A 12,352-nucleotide genomic window follows, 5' to 3' on the forward strand; every position below is an offset into this window, starting at 1 on the left:
CAATACAAATGTACTTGAATGATTAAATGAATAATTAAATATTTTTCTCATATAATTTATGATAAATCATTTTTAATAATTTATTATCTTAAATTGTATTGCTGCCGAATATACATATATAGCCAATATAAATACATTTATAATAAATTATTAATTATTATTTTTTATATATTATATTATATTACTCCTGTATATACATATAAATCTAATACAAATGTACTTATTTCCAATTGATATATTATATTGTGTAAACATACAAAGCCCTTACAAATTGACTTGTATATATTGAATGATAATTGTCACATTACCACTGTATATACATAAATATCCAATACAAATGTACTTATAATGATTGATTAATTATTATTTTTATTATATTATTTATAATAAATATTTTTTAACAATTTATCATTTTATATTAAATTGTATTGCTACTAAATATATATATATATATATATATATATATGTCAATCATATATATCATAGAAAGAAGATCCAAAATAATATAGTTTATGGATTTAAATTAAAGCCAATATAAATGTATTTATAATGAATAATTAATTATTATTTTAATTACATTACATTACTCCTGTATATACGTGCAAATCCATTACAAATATACTTATTTTCAATTATCATATTATTTATAATATTTAAATATTTTTATATTATATTATATTGCTACTGTGTATATATGGTTAGATGATGTAGCGTTATTGAACAGAAACTGTCTTAAGTTATTTAAATAGAAAACGTACACAATTCTTGTCGTACAAATGGAGAAAATAAAAGCTTATCAAGACACAACAGACACTTCTAGCGTAGCCTCATTGATTTGTATAGCGACAGGGTGTCATGTGGTGTGTCCTGTACCTCTTTCGGAGATTCTGCTTCGACGAATTGCTCGAAGATTTTCCTCGCCTTCGGGCTCATCTTATAGGACAACGTTATCTTCTTGTAGTCCTCACACGTCAACCAGAATTCGATGTTCTCGTCGCTGAACTCCGATTTCAGAAAGGTGCGGAATGTGGCCAGGCCATCTGGAGGGAAGCGAATGCGGGTGCGCGTCAAAACACACGGCACGAATGTAAACCAGCACCTCTTTAATTTACTCATGTTTTAGTCTTCTCTGGCCTCAGCAAACCAATGCCAAAAATAGCTTCGAAAAGACTTACATTTGGAACCGAGGAGTCGCTCCAGAGACTGGGACCATTGTTGGGTGTCTTCTAAAGTTAGCCTGCTGAGATCAGATGGGTTTGATTAGTTGACCGTAACTGGATTAGAAGCAATAACTCTTGTTTGAACTATTTTGGACCTGGTGCCCTTATGTGTGTCGCTTTTTCCTTACCTCTCAGGAGCAGATGAACTGGTGAACACACACTTTAGTCGGCACATGAGGTTCTTTCCTCTACGGAGAGAAAGTCAGCTTTGTTGTCTGCATTTTACGCTTCACACATGCAAACCTACGCTAAAGCATGCTGGGACTCACAATAGATTCCCTTGTGCTGACAGTTGAGTGCAAATGCCTGAAGATCACACTTACAAGGTCTTGTTTCTTGTGCAGTCGTCTCTGTCCATGTTGAGATGTGTTGGGAGAGGTTGTTGGATTAGGCCAGGCATGGTAGAGTGAGGGCTTATTGCCCAGGAATCCACAGCCGTGCGCTCCTGCTAGTGATCATGCTGCACTTGGTGCTCTACAGGTTTCCCTTCTGCGTATCCGGCTCTGCTTTTTATGCCCTGCGACAGTTGCTAAGGGCTCATGTCACCAACAGGGACCACAAAGAGGAAGCCCCATCGAACCCTCCCCCTCCTCCCTGGTCGCTCGTGTGCGAAAAAGCATTGCCTGTTTCTCCATATTTTTAGAGATGTAACTACACGTGTACCTTGCTAAAATAGCTGATAAGCAAATTACGGCTTTGCATGTTTTGGATTTTTCAGTAATCTACAGACGTAAACAGGACCAAACTGTAATGGAGCATGGATGGAAATAAGAGTCAAATGAGATGGTTAGGCCGGTTCATGAAGTTACACAAAGGAATCCTTTTTGTAAAAAATAAATAAATAAAGATAAACATAAAGATAAGGAGTAACTAGCACCGAAAAGAGTTGTACTGCCTGATGTCAGAGGGCAAGTGCTGAAGTTCTGCAAGGCCTTTGGTGTCTCTAGTCACTATGTTCTGGTGCTCTTTAAAGAACCAACATGCTGTTCAGAATAACCTATAATGAAACTTCACAAAGAAATGTATCACCAGAAATATTTCTTGAGGACAAGTTTGTTTAAACAATTTAATAAAACTGCTTATTAATATTTATTAAACTTTTGTTTGTCAAATAAAAGTCATGTGATGCAACCAACGTGGATCATAGACCCTCATATTTATGAATTAATATTAATATTTGTTTAAAAAACATTTGTTGTTAAATCAAAATCATATGTTACAACCAACATGCATCATAGACCCCTGTAGACCCTCATGACTGGGTGAAGGTCGGTACATCTGGGAAAATATCAGATTAGTTCAGGTTATAAAGTGTCATGTGGTGCAGCTCCACAAAAAAATTATAATAATAATATTTCTGAATATTCATCAAAAATGTTTTTCTTGTGAAAAATATTTTTAAATGGATTATTTGGTAGCCTATTCATATAAAAAAAACAAAGTTTAGGGAAGCTTAGTTCAGGTTGTAAAATGTCATGTGTTGCAGCTCCACAGAAATATAATGATACTTATAATTTATCAATTCATGATATTTGTAAAAATACATTTTACACTAACTTGTCAAATTAAAGTCATGTGGTGCAACCAACATGCATGAAAAAGCATATATTATAGACCCCTGAAGACTCTTGTGACTGTTTGATCTTAATTTGATTTTTTTATGACAAGCCAAAATAAATTAGCTCAGAGTGTAAAATGTCATGCGTCAACACGCGCACACACACACACACACACACATAAAGATATTTATGAATGACAAATTAATTAAAAAAACATTTAAATAAAAAAAATTAATAAGACTGCGTATTGTTTTTTATTTTATTTTATTAAAGGGGTCATATGATGTTGCTAAAAAGAACATTATTTTGTGTATTTGGTGTAATGAAATGTGTTTATGCGGTTTAAGGTTCAAAAAACACATTATTTTCCACATACTGTACATTATTGTTTCTCCTCTATGCCCCGCCTTTCTGAAACGCGTCGATTTAAAAAAAATGATCATCGGTCTGAAAGGCCAGCTATCCAGTGCGTTGTGATTGCCCGAATACCTCAAGCGTGTGACGGAAATGTTACGCCCCTTACCATACTGTGATGCCTTGTCCCGGCCGGAGCAACGAGACAAAAACATGAAAACCCATTATAAACGAGGCATTCGTTGCATCCAGTGGGGACATAATTACGGATTATAATGACTTATACTGTCTTTTGCCGCATATTGGGCGGCGTTATGCAAATCTTCCCACATAGTGAGGTAGACGCAGCGTGTTTAAACGAGCCGTTTTAGGTAGGCATGGTTGACTCTTAGCTTTTATAAAGAATATCTCTTTGGATTTGAGACTTTAGTCTTTGCAACTTTACAGATCTTCTTTATACACCAAGAGCTTGTAACACTCCAAAGAGAAAGGAAAAATTGAAATCGCATCATATGACCCCTTTAATTTCAATTGTCAAAGTCATCTGGTGCAACCAACATGCATGAAAAAAGCATATGATATCAGACCCCTGCAGACCCCATGACTGTATTTAAAGGGCAATTCCTCTATGAAAATAGATTATTTGATATTTTGCAATTTGCAAATGCAATTTGGTGCAGCTCAACAACAATAAAAAACATTATGATGTTTATGTATAAATAATTCAGGATATTTGTGTAAAGGTACATTTTACATTGAAAAATGTTTTAAATCTTTTAATGAAAAAACACTAATATTTTACAAGTTTGTGTTAGTCAAAACTTAATTTACATAAAATTTAAAAGCTTAACATTAATTGTTTTGGAAAATAATGATTATGATGTGTTACACCACATGACAGTTTTAGAGTCATCAAATTAAAAGGTTACTTGGAAATTGTATACAAGTTTTATATTAATGTCTGAAACCAACATGAATAAAAGGGTACAGTTCTAAGAACTTGGCATATGCATTTTAAACTAGATTTTTTTAAAGATTTTTCCTTTATCATTGTCACTCCATGAACCCTTTAAATGGACCTGTTTTGTGTGTTTTTATGTGTATTAATCCATAGTAAGTGACTTTGGGTTTTGTCTCCATAAGTTTATCCAAAAATGGATATAGGCAGTCAAGCGTTCACTTTTGACACCGCGTGTTAGTGACAGCGTGTGTAGACATCCTCAAAGCGCTCTATCTCATACTGTAACTCTGTCAGTTTCTCCATTGTACGCAATTGAGCAATTTTGTACCTCGGGCAATGTCAGCGCCTCAGAACATTGCTCATTTCCTTTTAGTTGCCATGGTGACTGTGTATTTGGTAGCAGATGATGGGCAGATTGTGTGAGAGATTGGTCAGTGCGCTCATCCGCAGGCTGAAACCGGGTAACTTACAGATTGGTGAAACGTCTCATCTATAATTGCCGCATCCACTGTACAGTTGCATGATGGGAGCTTACTTTTAACGGTCGCCTTTGTAAATTCATTTCCTTATGTCCGTATTACCACATGATTTCTCATCAGCCTCACTTCTGAGTGACAACATATGTGTTGCGTTGAGACGGGAAACAAAAATCAAATAATGTATGATTGAATTAGTTGTAAAGTACATTGTGTTTTATTAAAAGCCATTGGTCCCTCAGCAGCAAATAGTGTCCAAAACATTCATTTACTTACACACTCATGTGTACCCATAGAAAATAAAACGAATATATATTAATAAAAACTATAATAGTATCTAATGATACTAAAATAACCTTGAATTTTCATGATGTTTCGTAATGTAGTCTTGTAATGTCAAATTTGTCAAATTACATGTACCTTTCTGATTCATATATTCAATGTATTTCATATATTATATATATATATATATGAATATTTAAGGCAAAGTGAATGTTTTTAAGTAAATAAAAAATGTCTCTCAATTGTTTCTTCTAGATGAATAATAAATTGAGAATTCTGTTTATGTTGTTGCTTCTCAAATTGTTGTTTTGTGCAAAAGATATATCAAAAGATTTCAATTTGAACTCACTTTTCTCATCAGATTTCTAATTGAAAAATAAAATAATAATTATACTATTATACAATAAATTAATATTGAATTCTTACTGTAGTCAGAATTGTTTTATTTCTCCCCAGCAATGAGAAGCATCTGAGACAATGTTGATACCTAAATTAAACATATCCGAGAAATAGGTCTCCTGAGCTTTGAAAGAGCAATCAATGAGCATCAATTCATCAGCATCGCATTTTAATGACCAAATGAAAATCGTCTGTGAAAAATCCCCATGAAAATCAAATACTGTGCATCCAGTAATCATTTTATAATGAAAAGCGTCTTAATCTAATAAACATGTTTTTGTTTTTTTTCAATGGATGGATATTTCCAGTGGTCCTAAAACAGTGGTGTCTTTATTATAGAATTACCTTCCCCAAGAAGGACATACGCTGAGGGAGATCTAGCATGCATCAGACGGCCGTTGACATTCACTGTGTTGGTAGAATTTTAGGTTAATCAAACACAGTTATTCTTAGACGCTCTGGATTGCCTTTTTAAGCTATGAATCTTAAGAAGTAAGTCATTGTCACAGTGGGGTCAAGCGCTGACATGGATTATTATTGTATTTTATGGCAATGTCTCTCACTTAAGGCACGTCTCTGCATCAATTAGCTCGGGTCAGACATGTGACCAAAACACAGTTCCTCACAGTTCCTCACAGACTGTGGAAAACTGGCTTCTCAGAGCTGGTTTCCTGCTCATAATTAGTCATTGTCCACAGACTTTCTAAGTAAAGCTCATCTGCGGTTCACTGTATGTTTGTGTGTTGTAATCATAAAGATGGCATGACATTCTTTCACTCTTTAACCAGATTGGGAATATTGAATGCCCGAAAAAAAAATCCACTGTAAACAAAAAACATGGATTTTATATATATGTAAAGTTCATATTTATAAGTAAACAAGGCATTTTTGTTTCTCCTAGTCAGTTGTGAGATTAAATGGAGAACAAATGAAGATGTCTATTAAAGCTGTTGCTTCTCAACTTTTTTGAGGTAGATAAAAAAGAAGATAGATAAAAATCCAGAGATTTCAATTTGAACTCACTTTTATCATTAGATTTCTAATTAAAATTTAAATTTGAACAGAAATATACATTAAGGTTTTGCATCAACCCTGTTACTGTCATGTTTTCTGCTTTAGTTATAAACATTGCATCAATTAAATATTCCTTGGAATTTTCATAAACACAAAGAAAAATAGATAGATAGATAGATAGATAGATAGATAGATGCATCAACCCTGTTACCGTCATATTTCCTATTTTAGTAATGAACTATTTCATTAGTACAAAAAAAAAAAAAAATCTTAAATTCAAAATCCAAAATCTTTTTTTTTCATCATGAGGATGTATTTGGGTTAATATCTTCTGTTTTATAACTATCACATTTTTTTTAGTTGGGGATTTACTAGGAACTCTCTTTTTTTGTTCCTTAATATTTGTGGAAATAATCAGCCTTAAAATGTCTTTTAATGAGACCTTTGTAGTTTCATGTTCTTGTATGTCAAACTGAACTGTAAATGTCAACCCTGTTACCTTTCCAGTAGTCTCGCGTAGCCAGACTTCAGACTGACGGCTGAAGGTCTGGAATCCATGGCAGCTTTCATTGGCCTAGGCCCGCCCATGAGGCCATTTGACAGACATGTCAAACAACCAATCACAGTTCGTTTCGTTCACGTTTTAGGGCGTGGAAATGTCGCCACAATAACAGAACGGTGAAACTCTCGGACGTATTTTAAAGATTCTATGCTGCAAACTTAACATTTTTCACATACTTTTGAAAATCCAGCATTTAGTTGATCCTGAAAAGCGCTCATTGTCTCAGTTGTAAACACGACAGCTTTCTTCTTTCGTGAGGGGGTTTGGCGTCACGGCATCTTTGTTTCCAGGCGGAACGTTAAAGAACGCGACACATAGGTCTCCCGGAAATCCTGTATAATTCAACCAATCCGATGATGACTTCGAAACTCCTTAATTGTTTCCACTTTTGTGTGCCATATGCATCAGACGTTTGAGGCTGAGACTACCTTTACAGTAGTGTCATTTTTGTATTTATTTATATGAATGTTTAAAGTAAAGTAAATGTTTGAATGCTGTAACTGGGCCTATCAAAGTCAAAGTCTGCTTTATTGTCAATTCTTCCACATGTACAGCACATACATACAGAGAATTGAAATTGTGTTACTCTCAGACCCTTGGTGCATACAGATAACACTAACACTAGAGCATAAAAATACAGATAGATACAGATTAAATATAAAATACAACTATACAAATATACAATAAGGACATGTAAAAAAATTAAAAGTTAAATAAAGCAGCACAAGGCACATGACAGATAGTGCAAACCAGTGAAGTAAACAACAGTGCAGATAAAATGATTGTAGTGCAAAAGAGCTTAGTCAGTCTGATTAAAGTGACAAAAAGCTCAGAGAGCAGTTCTTTATTTAAACTGACTGAAGAGGTAGTTGAATGAGGTCAGTTCAATGCTGAATGTCTCTCAGTACATGCCCAGGAATGTTGTCAGGACCCGGATCTTTGCGTACGTTGATCCTGCTGAGGGATCTCCTCACGCTGTCCGGGGACAGTGTCATCAGGTGATGAGACTATGTAGTCTCTTATAAAATATAAGATTATAATAATTATTTAAAAAATTATCAAAATGCTGTTTGATGTCAACTAACAGTTTATCTTGATGTCCCACAATACAATCTCTCAACACTTAAACACATGTGTCTGATACAATCTAACAGAAATCTACTTTCAAGACCAGCATTTAGAAAAGTCACCCATTTCACACACTCTCAGAAAAAAAGGTACAAAAGTTGTCACTGGGGCAGTACCTTTTCAAAAGGCACACCTTTGTACCTAAAGAGTCCATATTGGTACCATAAAGGCACATATTAGTACCTAAAAGGTACAAAAGTGTACCTTTTGAAAAGGTACGACCCCAGTGACAGCTTTTGTACCTTTTTTTCTGAGAGTGCAGAACGGTCCAGTCCATCTCTCAAATAACAGTGGAAACCATTTAATGTACCTTCATTCTTGATCATTTCCTGTAACGGTGACACTTTTATTTTTCTCATTCATCTCATCACTCAAAGCAATGAAGCTGAGCCTCTGCACACCACATACTTTCTGTTCTCCTCTGTCATTTCCTCTAAACCATGTGCATATGTCCTCTTTCTGTGCGCCGGCTCATTAAGAAACATTTTTCCAGTGAATTAGTTGTCATTGGCTGGTCTACATTGGGTTCCTGGCTGCCAGTGTTGGGGAAAGTTACTTTTAAAAGTAATGCATTACAATATTGCGTTACTCCATAAAAAAGTAACTAACTACGTTACTTAGTTACTTTTTATGGAAAGTAATGCATTACGTTACTTTTGCGCTACTTTTTAAATCTGGACAGGGCTTGCTTGTTTGTTTTTAAAAATAAAAAAAGTTATATTTTTGGCAAATATAAAATCCTTTTCACACCAAAAGTGAAATGAATAAGCCTCAGGCTGAAGGGAAAGTAAATTTACGTCCGTACAGTAGAATGCAGAAGAAGACATTTCAACACACTTCAGCAGCAAAAAAAAGACACACAAATGTTTGTCTAGAGTAATTTTTGCTTATTTGTATGGTTGAACTGGATCATCGAAGGTCAGAAGCAAATACATTGGTTAATAGAATGGGATTAAATACATAAAGGATATTTGTGTTGTTTAACATTTAATTATTGCAGGTTTGCGTCATATTCTGAGTTGCATTATTTTTATTAATTTTGAGGAATACTGAATCTGTTTTTTTTTTGTGAGTGAGATGAATTAATGCATATTCATATTTATTTTAGAACTACAGTTACATCTGATTTCTCTCAACATGGGGACAGGAGAGCTGTCAATCAATAAATTGGGAAAAAAAAGTAACTTGCGTTACTTATTTGAAAAAGTAAGAATAAGTAGAATAAGAGAATAAGTAGATATTCTCTTGTAAATTAAAAAGTAATGCGTTACTTTACTAGTTACTTGAAAAAAGTAATCTGATTACGCAACTCGCGTTACTTGTAATGCGTTACCCCCAACACTGCTGCCTGCGTTCCTCAGGTTCTGATAGGCCTCAGATTTGAGGAACCTTGGGCAGGAGTCTTCCTCCATCAGACTGTATATATGCATCTCGGCTTCATCAAAACAAGTGAGGTCAGGCTTCATCAAAGATCTCTTGATCTTCTCACGAGTGTGATGGTCAATGTTGACCTGCAAAATTGTAACATTTACATCAATGAGAGATAACTGAAGTATATTTCTATACTAACATTTTCATTTCACTGGTGTTTAGTTTAAGCAAATGGCAAATGCAAAAAAAATTCTGGTTTGTTTTTCTTTTGAGCCATTATTAATGCTTTTTAAAATGTCATCTAAGTTAATTTGCGACTTGCAAGTGCACCATCTATTTTTGGAGAAACTTTTTAGTTACCAGCCCAAATACTACATCCCCCCATTAATTAACATTACTATGATGCAATGGCATTTTTGTGCGTCGCAATTTACTGTAACTGTTTAGAAAGGCCCAACTCTATTTAATGCTTTACTGAATGCACATACTGACATCGTTTTGAGCCATGGGATGGAGAAACTCTTTGTAGATATCTGCTGCTTTGTTAGAGAGTTTGCCAGATGAAGTCATCCGCTTATATTCCCTGCAGGCAAGCCAAAATGCAATGTTCTCCGCACTAAACTCAGACTGGAGAAATGAACGAAAGGCGTCCAGGTAGTCTGTTCGCAAAAGAATAAAGTTTTTCTATACACTAAAATTTAACACATAAATTATATAAAGGTGACTGGTTGAAAAAACCTCAGTTTTCTAGCAGATCAGATAGCTTTTGCCCATGGTCTTGTAGTCTTAAGAAAAAAAGAGGAAATTAGAAAAACAATAGCACTTAAAATACAATATTTCCACCATCCATAGTCATATAAAATACTTTTAAATACTTTTGATGATTTTAAATTTAAATGATGTGTGTGTGCGACATGCTATAATATTTAAAAATACTTATATTTTACCTATCTTTTTCTAATTATTTTATGAAGACTACATGGACATTTATGTTTGAACTTTGTCTTTTGTCACTCTGAAGGAATGAACTAGTAAAGGCAAAAACAATTTATCTGGCCAAAGTCTGGCCTTAAAATTGACTGCTAATGCATCAATTACCCATAAACTGATGATTTCATTATTGTTGAAATTGTTCTACACATGTATATAACAATTTAAAAACTTACTGATAATGAGAGTCTTCAGTATTTTTCTTAATCAAAACACATCGGATGTTGTTTTTCTGTTTTTTCCTGCTCAACAGAACATCCAGTCTATGAAATTAAAATAAACACTTCAATAAATATCCATCTTTCGGTCAATTCAAGAAGTTTGTATGCAGAGAGACGAGTAAAATTCATTTACGTTTTCGGTTGTTTCTTATTCCGAATGAGGTCTTTGAACTCGTAGATCCGAACTTTCGAGAAAAGCATTTTAGGCATCATGGGATGGTGGCAAATATTTATTCAGAATGATCCGCTGTTTCATGTTTGTGACAGACTTTTCCAATCTAACGGCTGTATATAGCCTACGGTCGGGTCGAGTGGGATGTTATCATACCTGAACATGTTCACACAAATCTTTCATCTGTTCTCCATGACTCAGGTTTTCAAGTTTATTCTAGAATTAGATGCGTATAATATTACGATAGTTTTCCTGTTGCTATGACAGCACGACAGTTGAAGATTATGTATAATAACATTTAGGCCTTGAATGAGGTGTGTGAGATGGACAAAGCACATTTCTCAGTTTTTAAACTATATTTTGTTGAGCAAGCTGAACAGGATCCAGAAGGTCTACGAGCTGGTGTTGTGCCCATTTTCGACTCCCTGCCAAATTATTACCGCCCTCGTTGAAATCGCTACCTGATTGCCTAATCCTAACCACACCCCTAATCCTTACCCCTCCCCCACACCTAACCCTAAACCTACCAATACTAGGGGGGTAGGCCTAATAATCTGGCGGGGGTCAGAATTCGGCACAACACTGGGACTCGAACTCGAGCCGCCCGAAGCTCAACGGTTGAGCTTTTTTTTTAGATTAACGTGAAACTACTGCATATTTTAAATGTAAATTTAAATTTGACACCTGTTTTAATTTTCCTGTAGTTAATGTACGAGAGTTGTCATTCTGATGTTTCAAACACGTGAATAGGGTTGGGAATCGAAAATCGATTCCGATTCCAGAATCGGATACTTAAGGTCAGGAATCAGATACTTGTTGTCAAATTAAAATTTCGATTCCGCCTATCGATTCCTATGCGGGTTTTTTTTCCTTCATCTGTGAGGACCGGACCTAGCGATCTGCCAGGACCTGGCTTGCTAATCTAAGCACTCGGCTACATTTGCGATCAGAAGCCAAAAAAGCTAAGTATAATATCTGTGATAGCTAAACATGTTGCAAGAGAGGTGTCACCACCAACATGACAAAGCACTTTAATTTAATAGATCATTAAATATCGCGAACATGATTCAAACACCAACTTGATTCTATTCCTAAATTACAATAATTTGTCTGTTTCATTCCTCAACCTTTGACGTGTGCGATCAATGTTGTGATCACTTGGTTCAGCCTCACAGTCTTTTCAGCCTTAGTGACCAAAATAGAGTAAATATCCTTCTGAAAGATATTTGACACTTCAAATGAAGATTTATCAATTACATTATGCCAGTAGGTGGCGAAAAGGGGCTGTTAAAATGTATTTGTCTTTGAATCATAAAAGATTCGTTCAAGAACGCGGATTCATCCTCTAATGAAACAAGTACACCTTGAGTGAGTCATTTAATCATTAATTCATAAATTACATGTAATTTTGTGTAACAGAGACGCTGGAGTTTGGTTAGAATCCATGAGCGGAAGTTTATTAAAGGTCAAGGCTTTAAACAGATGCGGAATTGATCAAATTCAAACGATACCCAACCCTACACGTGAAGCATTTTGGAAACATTTTCAAAGATGTGAAACATCCAGGGGCCGGTTCTTCGTACGTCACTAACTCAGTTAGCTGGATTTGATTGTTGACGATTTGGCATGATCTTGGATTGGTT

The 12,352-nt window shown here is 34.9% G+C and overlaps 1 protein-coding gene and 1 pseudogene across 2 annotated transcripts in view; both read right to left on the bottom strand.

Annotated features, from left to right (window-relative positions):
* The window catches only part of LOC107664973 (regulator of G-protein signaling 21-like), a 3,078-nt gene extending 1,360 nt beyond the window's left edge, over positions 1-1,718 (bottom strand). The window contains exons 1-4 of one of the 2 annotated variants that reach the window (XM_016455688.1): positions 1,544-1,718; positions 1,349-1,408; positions 1,176-1,237; positions 874-1,040 (exon numbers count right to left, since the gene is read on the bottom strand). In XM_016455688.1, the coding sequence (XP_016311174.1) occupies positions 874-1,040; positions 1,176-1,237; positions 1,349-1,408; positions 1,544-1,620 (366 nt within the window). In that variant the 5' untranslated portion in view covers positions 1,621-1,718. Of the gene's footprint in view, positions 1-873; positions 1,041-1,175; positions 1,241-1,348; positions 1,409-1,543 lie in introns of both variants that reach the window. The other variant, XM_016455681.1, reaches the window with a different exon arrangement.
* Positions 1,719-8,359: 6,641 nt separating this feature from the next.
* Positions 8,360-10,873, bottom strand: LOC107664919 (regulator of G-protein signaling 21-like; annotated as a pseudogene).
* Between the last annotated feature and the right edge of the window lie 1,479 nt (positions 10,874-12,352).

Source organism: Sinocyclocheilus anshuiensis, unplaced genomic scaffold, assembly GCF_001515605.1.
Source record: "Sinocyclocheilus anshuiensis isolate Anshui unplaced genomic scaffold, SAMN03320099.WGS_v1.1 scaffold417, whole genome shotgun sequence".
NCBI lineage: Eukaryota > Metazoa > Chordata > Actinopteri > Cypriniformes > Cyprinidae > Sinocyclocheilus > Sinocyclocheilus anshuiensis.